The 14,757-nt window shown below is 39.0% G+C and overlaps 1 protein-coding gene across 1 annotated transcript in view; it reads right to left on the bottom strand.

Annotated features, from left to right (window-relative positions):
• The window catches only part of LOC121522742 (potassium voltage-gated channel subfamily H member 7-like), a 72,219-nt gene that overhangs the window by 45,717 nt on the left and 11,745 nt on the right, over nucleotides 1-14,757 (bottom strand). Inside the window, exon 3 of the mRNA XM_041807378.1 lies at nucleotides 6,677-6,832. Coding sequence (XP_041663312.1) covers nucleotides 6,677-6,832 — 156 coding nt within the window. The remainder of the gene's footprint in view (nucleotides 1-6,676; nucleotides 6,833-14,757) is intronic.

Raw genomic sequence — 14,757 nt, 5'->3', positions numbered from 1 at the left:
ACATGGAAAAAACATGCATGCTAAGTGAAACATAAGGATCTTATAGACAGTGTGAACACAGAGCTGAGAACAACAAACCCAGAGAGAGTTGTACTTCACTGTTATTAAGTCTTTATCTTTAGTTTGGGTAGATCTAATATCTGCAACATTATTGTTAAAAATGATGCCTTTTTTAGATAACACGTAAGGTTTATTATTGTGTCTTGTGTAAATGGGACGGGAAGAATTAAGCAGAGAACATTTATACACACATGCACGCCTGAGTCTAAGATTCTGCAATATTTTGCTTTGCACACAACATCAAATCTTCACAGTATATTGAACCCTGACCTCTACACCACGGTGCAAACCGCATCACTGGATATCAAACTGCCAAAACAGTCAGACAACAATGTAGTTTCTCCTTTCACAAGAAAGAGCAGCCTACACTGTTAAACTCTTATGCCTCATTGATTTTAGAAAGGGACCCAACATCTGCACAGAAACCACATTTTCTTAATATAAACAGTTCAAAACGCTAATGACCCCTTGGGACACGGAGAAAGTTTTGCCTCATTAACTATAGAAAGAGAATGAAAGTGAACCCGGCCCCGGTCCGGGGGCACCTGTCCCTCAGCACCCTCCTTACATAACCCCGTTGCCATCTGTTTCCATCCCCTATCCAAATGTGCTGATGTTACAACTATAGCAGCTTACAATAGAGCCGTGACACTCAACAAGTTTCCTGGAGAGGAACCTAATGACATCCTGAGCTGGCAGCAGATATGGATAACCTTCCTGTCTCTGCTCTGCAGGGAGACATGTCATCACTACAGAATGCTCCTGACTAGAGCTCAGGCTGAACGCTTATATAACAACTATTTAACATAATTCAGTATGGAAAGGTCTATCAAAAGCACACAGAGCCAGTCCTAAAATATGGTAATGAACACTTGATGGCAAATGTTATGATATAACGCGGTGTGCAGTTCTTTTTCTGACATTTAGAAGAGAAAAACCACGAGGAGATGCTTTGGCTCTAGAATCATCATGGCATTAAAGTCTGCTTGTAAGTGGTATATATAAGTAGTCATATATTTCAGCTGGTTTGAAGGGGTTACCTTTTTTAACCCTTTTTTTTGCCCATTTAAGCTAGCTTTTGCCATTACATACAACCTGTTTCCTATTTTTTAGAAAAAAAAATTGTGAAAATGGGCAAAAATGGTCCAATTGTGGAAAAACTGTGGCAGAAAGGTTAGAGAAGAGTGACTAAAATAGGAAACAGTTAGTATGTAATGGCAAAAGCTAGCTTAAATGGGTGAAAAAGGGTTAAAAAAGGGGAAAAATGAGATAAAAGTGGCTTAAATAAGTTGCAAAAATGGGCAAAAAAGTAGGAAAAAAAGTGGTATTTAACGGCAAAGATAGCTCAATTGGGTGAAAAGTGGAAAAAATGGTGAAAAGGACAAAAATGGGATTAAAGTGTCAAAAAATGGGATAAATGGGACAATGAAGTTTGACAATTAAAGCCTTCTGTATATGTCTGGGAAACTTTGACCTCAGAAATGAATCACATTAATCAGTTTGTTTGTGAAAGGTGCTGCCATTTTCTGCATCCTCACGATTCTCCTCTTTTTAAGACAAACACTCCCGATAGGGAGCGCAAGTTCATTTGCGATTTAAACAATGTGAGCGCATGGTGTAAATATGACAGCTACATCAGGTGGAAAACAGAAGAGGACGCCTGTGCTGCATGCCAAAACGCTTAGCTCTAGGCGTACAATAGAGCCCTGATTCTTATGTTGAGAGGCGCATACAGACTTCTACAAAAAAATATAAATAATGCATGCTTCTTTAAAATGGAGCTGATAAATCTGTGAGAGGACAGGAGCACATATATGACGGATGGATGGCAGATAGACAAAGAAGCTGAAATCCACATGACAGAAAACCAGACTTGTTGTTCTGTTTGTCACTTCGCATTCAGGAGGCTTCATCACTTCTATCGATTCATGCTTCTTGGTTTTCACACCTTCCAGTCACTCGGGAGGGCACAGGGTCACATGACAGTCATATGGGAATTACTGTAAATACAGTGAGTCAGTATAGGAGCATAGGAAGGAATACTAAGATGGGGTTGTGAGTTATGATGCAGACTACTCTTCTTTTGTTCAGGCATGGCTGTTCAGTGATAACTTCAACCGCTCATCCTTTTCAAATTTGGACTTTTATTGAGAATATTCACATTTATTTCCTCAAATGAATGCTCCTTACAATGTTCAATTATTGTTCCCTGGCAGTTTTGTTTCAATAATGTATCAGTATTGACATTTCTGCTTAAAAGGATAAGGCACTATTGTTGTTGTGTTCAGATTTGGTTTAAACACGAGGCTGGACTAGTACCTGCTGTCTTCAGAGTGCATCCTGGGTTTAACTGTGCATTATTCCCTTCCCATGTTCTTATAGAATGAGTAGAACAAACTGGCTCTGTTTCTCTCTTTTTTGTGTGCTGTTGCAGTGTTTAAAGGAAAAAAATCTAAGCCAAAAATGTTGAAATGCTTACAGAGCTGCAATAAACCTCCCCTGCAATGGCCCCAAACAAAACCTTATGCGTAGGACTCAAAAAACTGTTATATCGATTAACAACTCCGACAGGATGAAATGACTCTCATATGGAGTTTGGCACTTGTAAATACCCGATTGTAAGAACTGTTTAGTTCTCCTTAGACTGAGAGAAAACATCTTTTCACAGTTGTTACTGGAATGGTTTCACCTATATGTGAGATTCCGCTAGGAAACAAACAAATGTTTAAAATTTCTGACAGCCTTGTAGTCATTTGAGAGGAGACTGTCAGCAGATTGAAGATCTCAGACGACATCTCTTGCAGATGACTGCAGTGAGACGTTACCTTCGTCAGAACAAAAGTGACAGAATTTTGCCAGTGCAATGTATTATCATTAACGTCATTCATAAATTTATTCATAAAATACTCATGAAATTATTTTTAGACCTGTAGTCACACCAACAGTGGCTCGCTTTAGCTTAGCTTGTTAGTGTTAGCTAAAGCTAACATAGCTACGTAAGCACCTGGTTATCATTACTATGAAAGCCAATGTAGCTATGTTAGCTTTAGCTTTACCAAAGTCAGCTTTAGCCGCATTTGGTATGCTAATACAGCTACATTACCTACGAATGTAACGTGAACATATACTAACATAGCTGCGTGAGTACCTAGTTAACATTACTGTGAAAGCCAGTGTAGCTACATTAGATTTAGCTTTACCAAAGTGAGCTTTAGCAAATGTAGCTAAAGCTATATGTATGCAGCCTTGTCTGAACATGACTATTTTTTAATGTACATGGTTGTGTTCAGCCACTTTCACGTACAGTGGCAGTCCTTGTTCTCTGGCATCTTTTTTTTTATTGTTTATTCTTATTTAATGATTAGTACTAGCTGGGACTGAAGTCCTGCTTGAGTACAAGATAATAAACCTTCTCACATGTCAGGTGCCAGTGTAAGAGCATTTAAAAAGTTGGAAAACTGTTTGAGAGAAAAAATTGAGGATTCATACATGTGATGCAATAGAAAAATGTTTTACCTAGTTGTGGGCCAAACAGTAAAAACTAAATCTCTGAGGACCAAACAGTGCATCTTTCTGCTGAGTAATTTGTTAGTGTTGTATCTGATTTGGGGCCTTAAATGCAGGTAGAAGCTGCTGAATGGTGGGTTTTAGATGGCAGCTCAGGGAAAAAGGGATTTCTTTCTTCCAGGTTCAATATTGTACTCGCTGACACCTGCAAGTTTATTGTCTGCTGTCAACAAGAGATCATAATAAGCCCCCCAATGTCCAAAAATCACTTTTTACCTACTGCTACACCAGTAAACTGTTGACTATGTGGACATTTGCTCAGTGTTTTCAGGTATAACACTTAAAACAGGACATTTTTAGAAAGCAGGGATTTTTCACAAATCATTTGCATCACTTTGTTAAATCCAGCTCAAGCTGAAGCACATGAAGCATTAAATTACCCTCGTGCCCTGATGTTATCTGAGGGCTGCTGAAAGACAAAGACAGTGGAAAGGTCATATTTTAAGTGCGATGTGTGCAAGTAGTCAAGACTGTTTCTAATCTAAAGTCACATCATATGTTTAACTCCCCCATCTTCCCACAGGTCCCCTCTCTGAAGCACTGTCACAAGCAATCAATTCTGATTAGCAGTGCTCGCAACGGACACAGGCGCTGGCTCGCACATGAGCAGACACGCACATGCATGCACACGGGCGCACACTTTAAATACGCGCATACACACAGACGCAAGAGTACAAGCTGAATGCCAGTGCCTTGGAGGAATTCATGCTGAGTGAAGTGGATAGCTGAGCTCCGGTCAGAGGAGGGACTCTGAGTGCCTCCAATCAGGGAGGAGCCTGATTGACATTTACACCTACTGACACACATCCAAATAAAAGATGAGGTATACACGTACAGAGAGGATGTGCTGCTCTCCCAGAAGACACCAAACAGAAATAACTACAAGAGGTTAAACATATTCTATACCACAGAGATATGTAAACCCACTCTCTAACACACCAATAGCATATTCACTTTCATGTTCATGATGTCCATCCTGTACTGTCAGAGCGCCCTGGATGATAGTTTGGAACAGGAGGCTGGTCTCTTGGCATGTCATCATGAGTCGCATCGTGCAGCATCATACGCTCACTGTGCACTACGTTAAAAATGAATTCTCTGCCCTGTGAATTTCAGGCTCCTCTTAAATATATCACATCTAGAGCTTTTATTATGAATGCAGACAAATGAGAATGTGGTGCTTTGTGATGAGCATTTGACAGCTTTGAGCCTCATGGCTTTACCTCAGTGTTGGCGAGATTTAGGGCATAACATTTCAAACACAAATATGAATATTATTGATGCACAACTATCTTTATATATTATAAAGAAAGCTAACAAGCTCTGAAGAAAAATTACATAAAGATATCGACCTGTCTAACACTCCTGATTCCTTGTCATCTACCTTTTTCCTTGTTCCTTGTCTATCGTAGTGCAACAGACAAGAAAGGAAACAGGAAAAAGGCAAACTAGGAATGTGCATGGTTAGCCAGCTGAATGGCTAAATTCAGCTATCTAATTAGCGAGTGCAAGATTGACGAGTCCATTTGTAGGCATTTCCCGAGTATGCAATTCGTGGACAAAAATGTATACTGTGAAAAACACTTACAGTCATGGACGCAAGTATTGGCACCCCTGGAATTTTTCCAGAAAATACATCATTTCTCCCAGAAATTGTTGCAATCACGAATGTGTTTGGTATACACGTTTATTTCCTATATATGCATTGGAACAACACAAAAAAGCAGAAGAAAAAAGCCAAATAGTTTTAAAACTGTGGGTAAATCATTTTATTTCAAGCTTGTGATGCTCATTTAAACTCACCTGTGGCAGTAACAGGTGCTGGAAATATAGAAATCACACCTGAAGCTAGTTAACCAACCTTTGTGTTGTGTGCCTGTGTGTGTCACCAAGTCCAGCAGGACAACGACCCCAAACATACCTCAAAAAGCACCAAGAAATGGTTGGAGACAAAGCACTGGAGAGTTCTGAAGTGGCCAGCAATGAGTCCGGATCTAAATCCCACTGAACACCTATGGAGAGATCTCAAAATTGCTGTGGCAAGAAGCACCCTTCAAATCTGAGAGACCTGGAGCAGTTTGCAAAGGAAGAGTGGTCTAAAATTCCAGTTGAGAGGTGTATGAAGCTTATTTGTGGATATAGTAAGCGATTGGTTTCAGATAATTTTTTCCCAAGGGTGTTCAACCAAATATTAAGTTGAGGGTGCCAACAATTTTGTCCGGTCCATTTTTTAAGTTTTGTATAAAATTATGTAAATTTTGGCTTTTTTCTTCTGTTTGTTTTGTGTTGTTCCAATGCACATAAAGGAAATTAACATGTAACTTGACAACATTTCTTCATTAAAAGAAGAACGAAGAACAGCAGTGAGTTGTTTTTTTTTTTTTTCAAAAACGACAAAAAGTCGTCGCCATGGTTCACTTTATGCAGTTGTGTGTGGAGTTTATTCCTCGGTAGCTGCTACGACGTCACGTGTTTTGTTGCTCTGATTGGACCGTAAAGACGACAGACACAACGTTCATCCAATCACCCTCCAAGTTTTTTTCAGAGCCTCTGCCCTTTCCCAAACGCTGTATATTGATGGTTTTCCATGTTAGATTACTGACTTAAACTTTTTTTACTTATACTTTTGGAGTGTTCTTTTGTCTTCGTGGTGTAACGGTAGCCAGGAATACTAATGAACTAGTGACTGGACCTTCTAGACATCACTTGAGAGATTATCTCAAGTCTTTAATGAGACTGCTAAAACAAATTGGCTGGACCTCTGTTGATTTAGGTCAGTTACTTTTAAAGGGGTAAATATTTATGTGGCTACTGATTTTATTTTACATATTTTTTTTATTTAGTTGACACAGCATTGTAGAAATCTTTTTTCTTTTTGACATTAAAGAGGATTTTTTTTTTTTTTGTAAAAAAGCCAAACTATAGGCCTTGATTGAACCAATAAAAGGCTAAAAATCCATGGAGATTAATACTTTTTGTATACAGTGTAAATACTGTGAACAGTGCTTTTATACCACAGCGTTTTGACAAATGTACATCAAGTACTCACTTTGATCTGACTTTGTAGGGGATGTGGGGCTTATCTTCTCAGTGGAGTTGTCACTCTCCTCATCCACCACATATTCGAAATTCAAGATAAACATCATCACAACGCCCTCCTCATTCTTCACTGGGATGACGTGAGTGGTGCACTGAAAGTCAGTTCCTGAAAGATAAAAAAAAAAAAGGTCACTTCTAAAAAGCTGAATCATACATTATCCTGTCATCCTGGTTTCTTTATTTAAACCTGAACATGTGGATAAAAAGAGGAAAATAAACAAGCACTACCCCATAAGAACTCTCATTTTGAGCATTTATGAAACCGAATTTAAAAAACGACCAACACCTCCCTGTGGTTTCACATGAATGTCGGGGAAAAACGCTAAGGAGTTGATCCGATTTAAAGGTCAATGGCTGCGTGTCAGAACAAATGAAATACTTGAGATAAAAATAAGTAAGCCCAGGGGTTAAATGTGCTTGTGTGCCTGTATACATGCACCACATGTGTTTTAATGAGCAATGCATAGCATGAAAATGAGCATGCTTGCAGAGGTTGGACAAATGTGATGCAAGATCCCCAGTATGGTGCAGACAGCAGGGTTTAGCCGAACAGATCAAACAGGGAGGGCAGATTACAGCCAATTTAGAGGATTGCAACGCGCTCATAGGAATAATTACTGGAGCTGAGAATCGTGTGAGGCAGCTGAGCGGGAAACAATCCTTGATCTAAACTTAGTCTGGAGCCCCAGAGTATCCTGATTTCTCAACTGCATTTGTGGTTATAGCTGTGTTAGTGAAAGCTATTATTGATGCCTGCAGGCACAAACGTACAAACAATAAAAGTTTGTACCCATCACAGCAAAACAACAACACATTAGGTGCTATATGAGGAGAAACAGGCTGCAAATCTAGAACAATAGAGGGGGTTTTCAACTCATAAATTACCTCACTTATGAGAAGATAAAATGCCACATTTAAAAAAGAAGAGCCCTGGTTTTAAAACATTTCAGGAAAGTCGGCTGCGTGAGAATCCGCAGCTCTAACTGTCCTTTTGTCGCTCTCAGGCCTGTCTGTCTATCTGTCTGGCTCGCTGTGTCGCTCCTCCTCACAGAGGACACATTACCAGTGTTCGCTGTAATCTCCGCAGGGCTCACAGACACCCTGCCAGCAGCATTCATTAGCAGTAGACTTGCTGTCTGACTAAATATAACAAACTCAGTCTGCCTCAACATGCCAGAGTTCTGTTGGAAGGATTTCTGCATTAAAATCTCCCAGAGGGATTGCAGCATTGTCACCGCTGGGAATATGATAATGTGGTTTTAATACAAGAGGTGACATCAAAAATGTGCCGCGTTTGAGAATGGAGGTAGAATTAACTGTATTTGCTCCTGATTGTGGATAATAGCAGCTCTCCGCACTCATCTCTTCTGGTGTCACGGGTGCCTGGAAATGCTGCGTGGTGAGGTAGAGGAGCTGTGCTTTGAGTCCTGAAAATCCCCTTCTCATAAAAGCACTTTCGTACATTTCCCAAAAATCCTCCTTTTAATTCGACATTGTCCTTTCGGTAAGAGGAAACGGTTTGCGCTCTGACTTTGATCGCTTTGATTGAACTGTCTGCTCATTTTTTAGAGCAGAGAGAAAACTGAGTGTGGGCTATTTAGAGTCCTTTTTTTAAAATCTGATGAATCCTGCAGGAATTAGTCTAGTTTGTGACTATTATTTCAAATCTACCTCCAAAAATATCACGTTTGAGGTTGTTTGAGGATATGTTTGCCTTGTTCAAAGGCGGAAACTGGAAGGGAAATGGAGGAAACATTCACAATCAGGGAATAACTTGGAATAAAGTTCCCCAAAATAAATTCAACTAACTTTTAAATACTTTTTCAAACTCTGTGACTGATTTCCTAATGCTAGATTTCTATGGAAGCTCTAATCAGACACAGCTGAGATAGACGTCCATAGCATGAGATACGGTCAGTGTACTTTCTGGCAGATCCATTTCCTGGTTGAAACAAGACTGAAAAAAACGGAAGAAACTCTCGTTATTCAGTTTTATAGTTTTTGACCAAAAATGGAAAAACATTGAAAAATTAGACGTTTTTCTGTTTTTTTTTTCCATTTTGGTCACAAAAACTGAAAAACAAATAACACTTTTAAAAAGAGGTCCAGTTTTTGTTTTTTCAATTCCGTTATTTTGTTTTCTTTATTTCATGAAATACTTGAGGGAAAGGACATCATGTGACCATTGGGAAAGGTGAACATTTCAAAATAAAAGCTTCCATGTCAAACAAGAGCCATCCATTGTGTTTCATTGCATTTGTGAGGTCACACACTGATGTTGGACGAGAAGGTGTTCTATCAGGTTGAGGTCAGGACTCTGTGCAGGCCAGTCAAGTTGATCCACACCAAACTCTCTCCTCCATGTCTTTATGGACCTTGCTTTGTGCACTGGTGCACAGTCATGTTGGAACAGGAAGGGGCCATCCCCAAACTGTTCCCACAAAGTTGGGAGCATGGAATTGTCCAGAATCTCTTGGTATGCTGAAGCATTCAGAGTTCCTTTTACTGGAACTAAGGGGCCAAGCTCAGCTCCTGAAAAACAAGCCCACACCATAATCCCCCCTCCACCAAACTTTACACTTGGCACAATGCAGTCAGAAAAGTACCGTTCTCCTTGCAACCGCCAAACCCAGACTCGTCCATCAGATTGCCAGATGAAGAAGCACGATTGGTCACTCCAGAGAAGGTGTCTCTACTGCTCTAGAGTCCAGTGGCGGCGTGCTTTACACCACTGCATCTGACACTTTGCATTGCACTTGGTGATGTCTGGCTTGGATGCAGCTGCTCGGCCATGGAAACCCCTTCCATCAAGCTCTCTACGTACTGTTCTTGGGCTAATGGAAGTCATTGGAACACCTGATTTCAATTATTTTGATGGGTGAGTAAATACTTTTGGCAATATAGTGTAACTGCAAATGACTTGTAACCCCTGGAAATAAAATGCATGGATGCGATTTGCACTTTTCTGTATAGTAATAAGAATTAAAGACATATTTAGCACTGTATATTCAAACAAGACAAGATGACACTTCTCCATCCATAGCCTTACAGAACCACGCAGATGTGAATTATTTAAATGTCGAAATGAGAAATTGAAGTTTCAGCGTTTCTCCTGAATGTACAGCGAGGCAGATCCAGATATCCCATATCTCCGGGGTTTTCTAAAGTTTTCTGAGTATAGCATTACTGCTGCATTAAATATGCATCGCCTAAGCTTACTGGATGCATCCTGTAGCATATAAATTAAAAATTTGTTTTGCAGCTTCATTACGGTTTAAACATCGACATGGTCTGATTTTTAAATGTTCATGTCTCTACATACCATAACAGACAATGTAAGCATTAGATATGCGATAAAAAATACATGTGATAAGCACTAAGGATGTGCATCTGAAAAGGAAAAATAGGAGTTTAATACTGAATTATCATGTTTGCTGGAACAATGGAGATCTAGGGTAAATTATTTATCACTTTGTTCCGCGTACAGCCAATTCAGCTGAGAAATTTCTGGGCTGGAGTTTCCCTCAGCAGATGGGGAAACAATAGTCATGCTTAAAGGCTAAACCGTGGGGGTCCCCTCTCATCCGATCTCCTGCTGAATGTCACCTCTACTGAAAAGGATGAAAGAGAGGCTTCTTCACAAGCAGCTACAGACTGTGCCTGTAGAAACTTGATCTAGTAAAATGTTCCTATCGCTGTTTTCTTCGTCACTTTGTAAACTTGAATCTTGGCATGGTAAACACGGGGAAGTTTGGTGGAATAAAACAGGGAGCGTCTTTCTTCAGTCAGTGGCTGTGAGCCATGTGATGAGCAAACTTATCTATGACCTGAAGGAGCACGGCGACGGAAACAACGGTGTTATTCATCTGCTGTTCCACTGGAGATTCAGGCAAGGAGCCAACATCAACATCAACTCTAAGATCTGGATTTCTTTCTCCCTTATTTTGAATTAAAACTAATTTTTCTACTGGTAATGCCACACTTTTCTTGAAGCTTCTGTCACTGTTTTTCAAACAATTAAATATTTCAAGCATTTTAAAGATCTTTTTAAAGTTAAGAGCTTTTAAGGCAGGAGTGTCAAACTCAATAACAGCAGGGGCCGGATTCTGAATTTGGGTCTAATCTGAGGGTCTGACAGGGTCAACATTTAACCACTGAGTGTCAAACTAAATGATTTTAAGATTTAAAGGTCAACATGATAAGTTAAAAACTCAAAAGCTGAGATAAAAAGTCAAACTTATAAGTTTTAAAGGTAAAAATATGACATTTAAAGTCAAAATAATGAGATAGAATACTGAAACCATGATTTGTAACAATTAAAAAATTAGATTAAAGTCAAAATCATGAGTTTTAAAGGTCAAAATATGAGATAGAATTGAAAGTTAGAAACTGACATGGTCAGCAAAACTTGAATAAATTTCAAATTCATGATATTTAACAGTCAAAATAGACTGTCAGAATAGAGATAACATCAAAATCGTCAGTTTAATGTGTCAAAATATGAGATTAAATTTCAAATTCATGAGTTTTAAAAGTCAAAATATGAAATAAAATTAAAAATCATGAGTTTGAGAGGTAAAAAATGAGATAAAAGTTAAAGTTAGGAGTTAAAAAAGGTCAAAAGATGAGATAACAGTCAAAATCATGACTTTGAAAGGACAAAATAAGGTTTGAAATCAAAAATTATGAATGTAAAAGGTGAAAAATTAGATAAAAAGTCAAAGTTATGAGGTGTAAAGGTTAAAATATGAATTAAACAGTCAAAACCATAACTTTTACTCGTAACTGTATAAAATATAGAGGAAACACAAATTTCTCTTGGGTTCGTGACTTTTTATCAAATTAGTTTTACTGCTTCTTTTTTCTAATTTTTATGACTCAACAAGGATATTATAATTCATCAAGGTTAAGTTTACATTTTAATCCTGCAGACCTCATACTGGTGGGCCAGTTCTAATAAAATTATCATTTGATCTGGTGGGCCGGGTATAACTGTACCACGGATTCTGCCCCCAGGCCTTGAGTTTGGCACCCTGTTTTAAGGCATCCTTAAAAAACTCACTGACATGTGTACAAAGGTTTATAATAAAATGATGTCTGACCAGAATTTGCTATTCAACAATAATATGGAAATGCAGATTAAATTTAGATCCTATTGCAGCCCCCTGCTGACTGATATACCACCTTTATAGACTGACTGAAGAATCATCAGTATCATTAAACCGTCAGCTGACACTTAATAAAAATGATGGAGGAACAGGGAAATGATATTCTCTTGTTTTTTACCTTCTTGAGAGTTGTTGCCATGGCACGTGAGGTGCATAATTACAACCTTGGAAAAGCCTCGGGGACTTTTCCTGTAGAGCTGAAACAAAACTATCAAAAGCTTAAATGTCATACACACTGATATTACATCAGAGGGAGCTATTCATGAGAAATAAAAGCAGCATTCATGTTTCTTTTAAGAGTCTGTAATAGTGTTTTCATTCCTCCTTTCTTTATCTTAATTTGACTTCATACTCTGAGGATTTTCTTCTCTGTTAACACTTTGATTTAACAACTTGAGGCTGGGTCACTCTAGGACAGGGGTGTCCAAACTATGGCCTGCAGCCCAGTTTTGGTTGGCCCACAGCAAATTTTGAACGTAAAATGAAATTAGAACATTGCTTGGCTGTATTGTACTTCTCGGTTTCAGCACAAGGCGATGCTACCATGCTAATTCTGCATGTTTCTAAGCCTGGGCACAAATGTTTCAGACTGGAGCTTTGCAAACTGGCTGACATGAAATCTGTCTGGGGTTTATGCAGTTCTGAAATAGTACTAACGTGAACTTCGTACATGTGTGTTTATATTCTGCAGTGTTTTTGGTTGGTATCTGTTCATTAAAGACTCTGAAAAGTTAAAGTAAATCTGTATTTAGGTTTGTTGTATGACAGGTCACTGTGGTCTGAACTCCCAGGTCAAACTTCAGACAAATAAAACATCTTTAAGTTTATAAAATTAAGCTTAAAAAATCAAAAGAAAGGGTTTAATTCTGTTCTAGGATGGTGTGGGTGTGTCTGTTGAATGAGCTGAAGCCACGCCCACTTATGAGAAATACAATCCTCTCAGATTAAAAATGCTGCAATCTGATTGGATGAAAACACTCATGCGATCAGCCCGCCCACTGACCTTATGCTGACTCTATTTTCTGGCTCAAATCTCTGTTATGATGATTTAAAAAAAGATTTGGTAAATTTAAAGAGTTTCAAGAAATTAAAGATGCCAGAGACCAGGGACCCCCACTGTACCTGAAGGTGGTTGAACACAGCCACGCACACTCAAGACTAGCCAGAGCTTTCTGAGGCAAAATGTAAATCGCTTTTCTTAAAAAACTGAATTAAAATGGGTAAAAATGGTTGAAATGGGTTAAAAATGGCAAAAATTGGGGGAAGGGTGTTGAAATGGGATTTGTAAGTAGCAAAAATGGGTTAGAAGTGGCCAAAATGAGATGAAGAGGCAAAAAATGGCAAAAATGGGTTAAAGTGGCAAAAACGAGCACATGAAATGGTAAATGGAGATTAAAATGTGGCTGAAAAGAGTTTTAAATGGCAAAAATGTGTGGAAAAGTGAGGATGAAAGTTGTTCTAAACTGGCAAAAATGGGTTAACTAAGGCAGAAAAATAGAAATTGGTAGAAATAGGTTAAAGTGGCAACAACAGGCATAACAAACAGTGAAATTCAGTTAAAACCAGCATAAAAAGTGGTTAATAGAGGTAATAATATGTCAATAGAAGCAACAATAGTTGGGAAGTGGCAGAAGCAGGCAGAAAAAAGTGGTAGAAAGAGTTTAAAATGCAGAAAAAAAGGGTTTTAAGTGGCAAAATTGGTGGGAAAAGTGATGAAAATGAATTAAAATTTGGAAAAAAATCTGTGTAAAGTGGCAAAAGTGCCATTCAAAAATATGATTAGTTTTTTAAAGGAATCTGGAGACCCCCTCTCAGTGTCTCGCCACCCAAATGGGGTCCTGACCCCCACATTGAGAACCACTGTGATTTTATACTGTAGTGTTATAGGTCATTTCCACCGAGAGGTCCGGCTCAGTTCGGTTTGGTTATTTCCATAGAGAAAGGGTCCCAAAGAAACGCCCCATACTGACTCACTTTTCGGCACCCTTCCGTAGGGGGTGCTAATCTTACCTAACCGTACCAAAAAAAGTGGAGCTACACACACAACAATAGGGGCTGCACTGACGTCACGTCAGTGCGCGACTTAACTGCTCGCCTTGGGGCTTCAAACACGGAAGTCTATGCTGTGAGAAGCGGGCGAAAACAGGAGAAAAATGGACCAATATCCGCCTAAATGGGAAATATTTGGACTCGACAGAGATTCAAACTGTTTCCTAGTCTATGGATATTGGTATCTGGCCACAAATCAAGTTTCCTGATGTTTATCTGGATGATTTTAAGAAAACAAAGCAGAACCTGAAGGCTCACACCAGCCTGATCCATCCGCGATGGATGAGAAACTAAATTAATGCGGAAGTTTTGTGAATACGAAGCCTTTGAACTGTTCATTCTCATCTGTAACTAGTTATTAATCTACGTCTTACGTTAGATAACCTGTGAAAACATCGCTCTCTGGTTGTTGAACGTGATCGTAAAACTTCAGGCTGCAGACTATTTTAAAACAACACCAGCACACCCCAGATTTCTGACTTGATCTAGCTTGATTTTAACACCAGCTGGGCTTGTGACATCACCAGCCCACATATTTGCCCCGCCCACATTAAACCCAACCAGGAAAGAGGTGAAAAACCTTCTAATGGTCTAAATCCAGAATTCAGTCTCATGTAGATCTCAGTGCTCTCACATGTTTACAGCAGCCATATTCTAACATATCTAGTGTGTTAGGACAAATTGTGGATTTCACTTTACAGGGTCTTTAATAATAATGGTGACAAACACTGGCTGGGGAGGTTGCCAGTGAATTTGTTTGCTTTCACTTGATTTTGCATTCAGTATATTTTCCTGAATCTGACCACTGTTTTCT

This window comes from Cheilinus undulatus, linkage group 15 (assembly GCF_018320785.1).
Source record: "Cheilinus undulatus linkage group 15, ASM1832078v1, whole genome shotgun sequence".
Lineage (NCBI taxonomy): Eukaryota > Metazoa > Chordata > Actinopteri > Labriformes > Labridae > Cheilinus > Cheilinus undulatus.
This window is presented reverse-complemented; position numbering and strand designations above follow the sequence as displayed.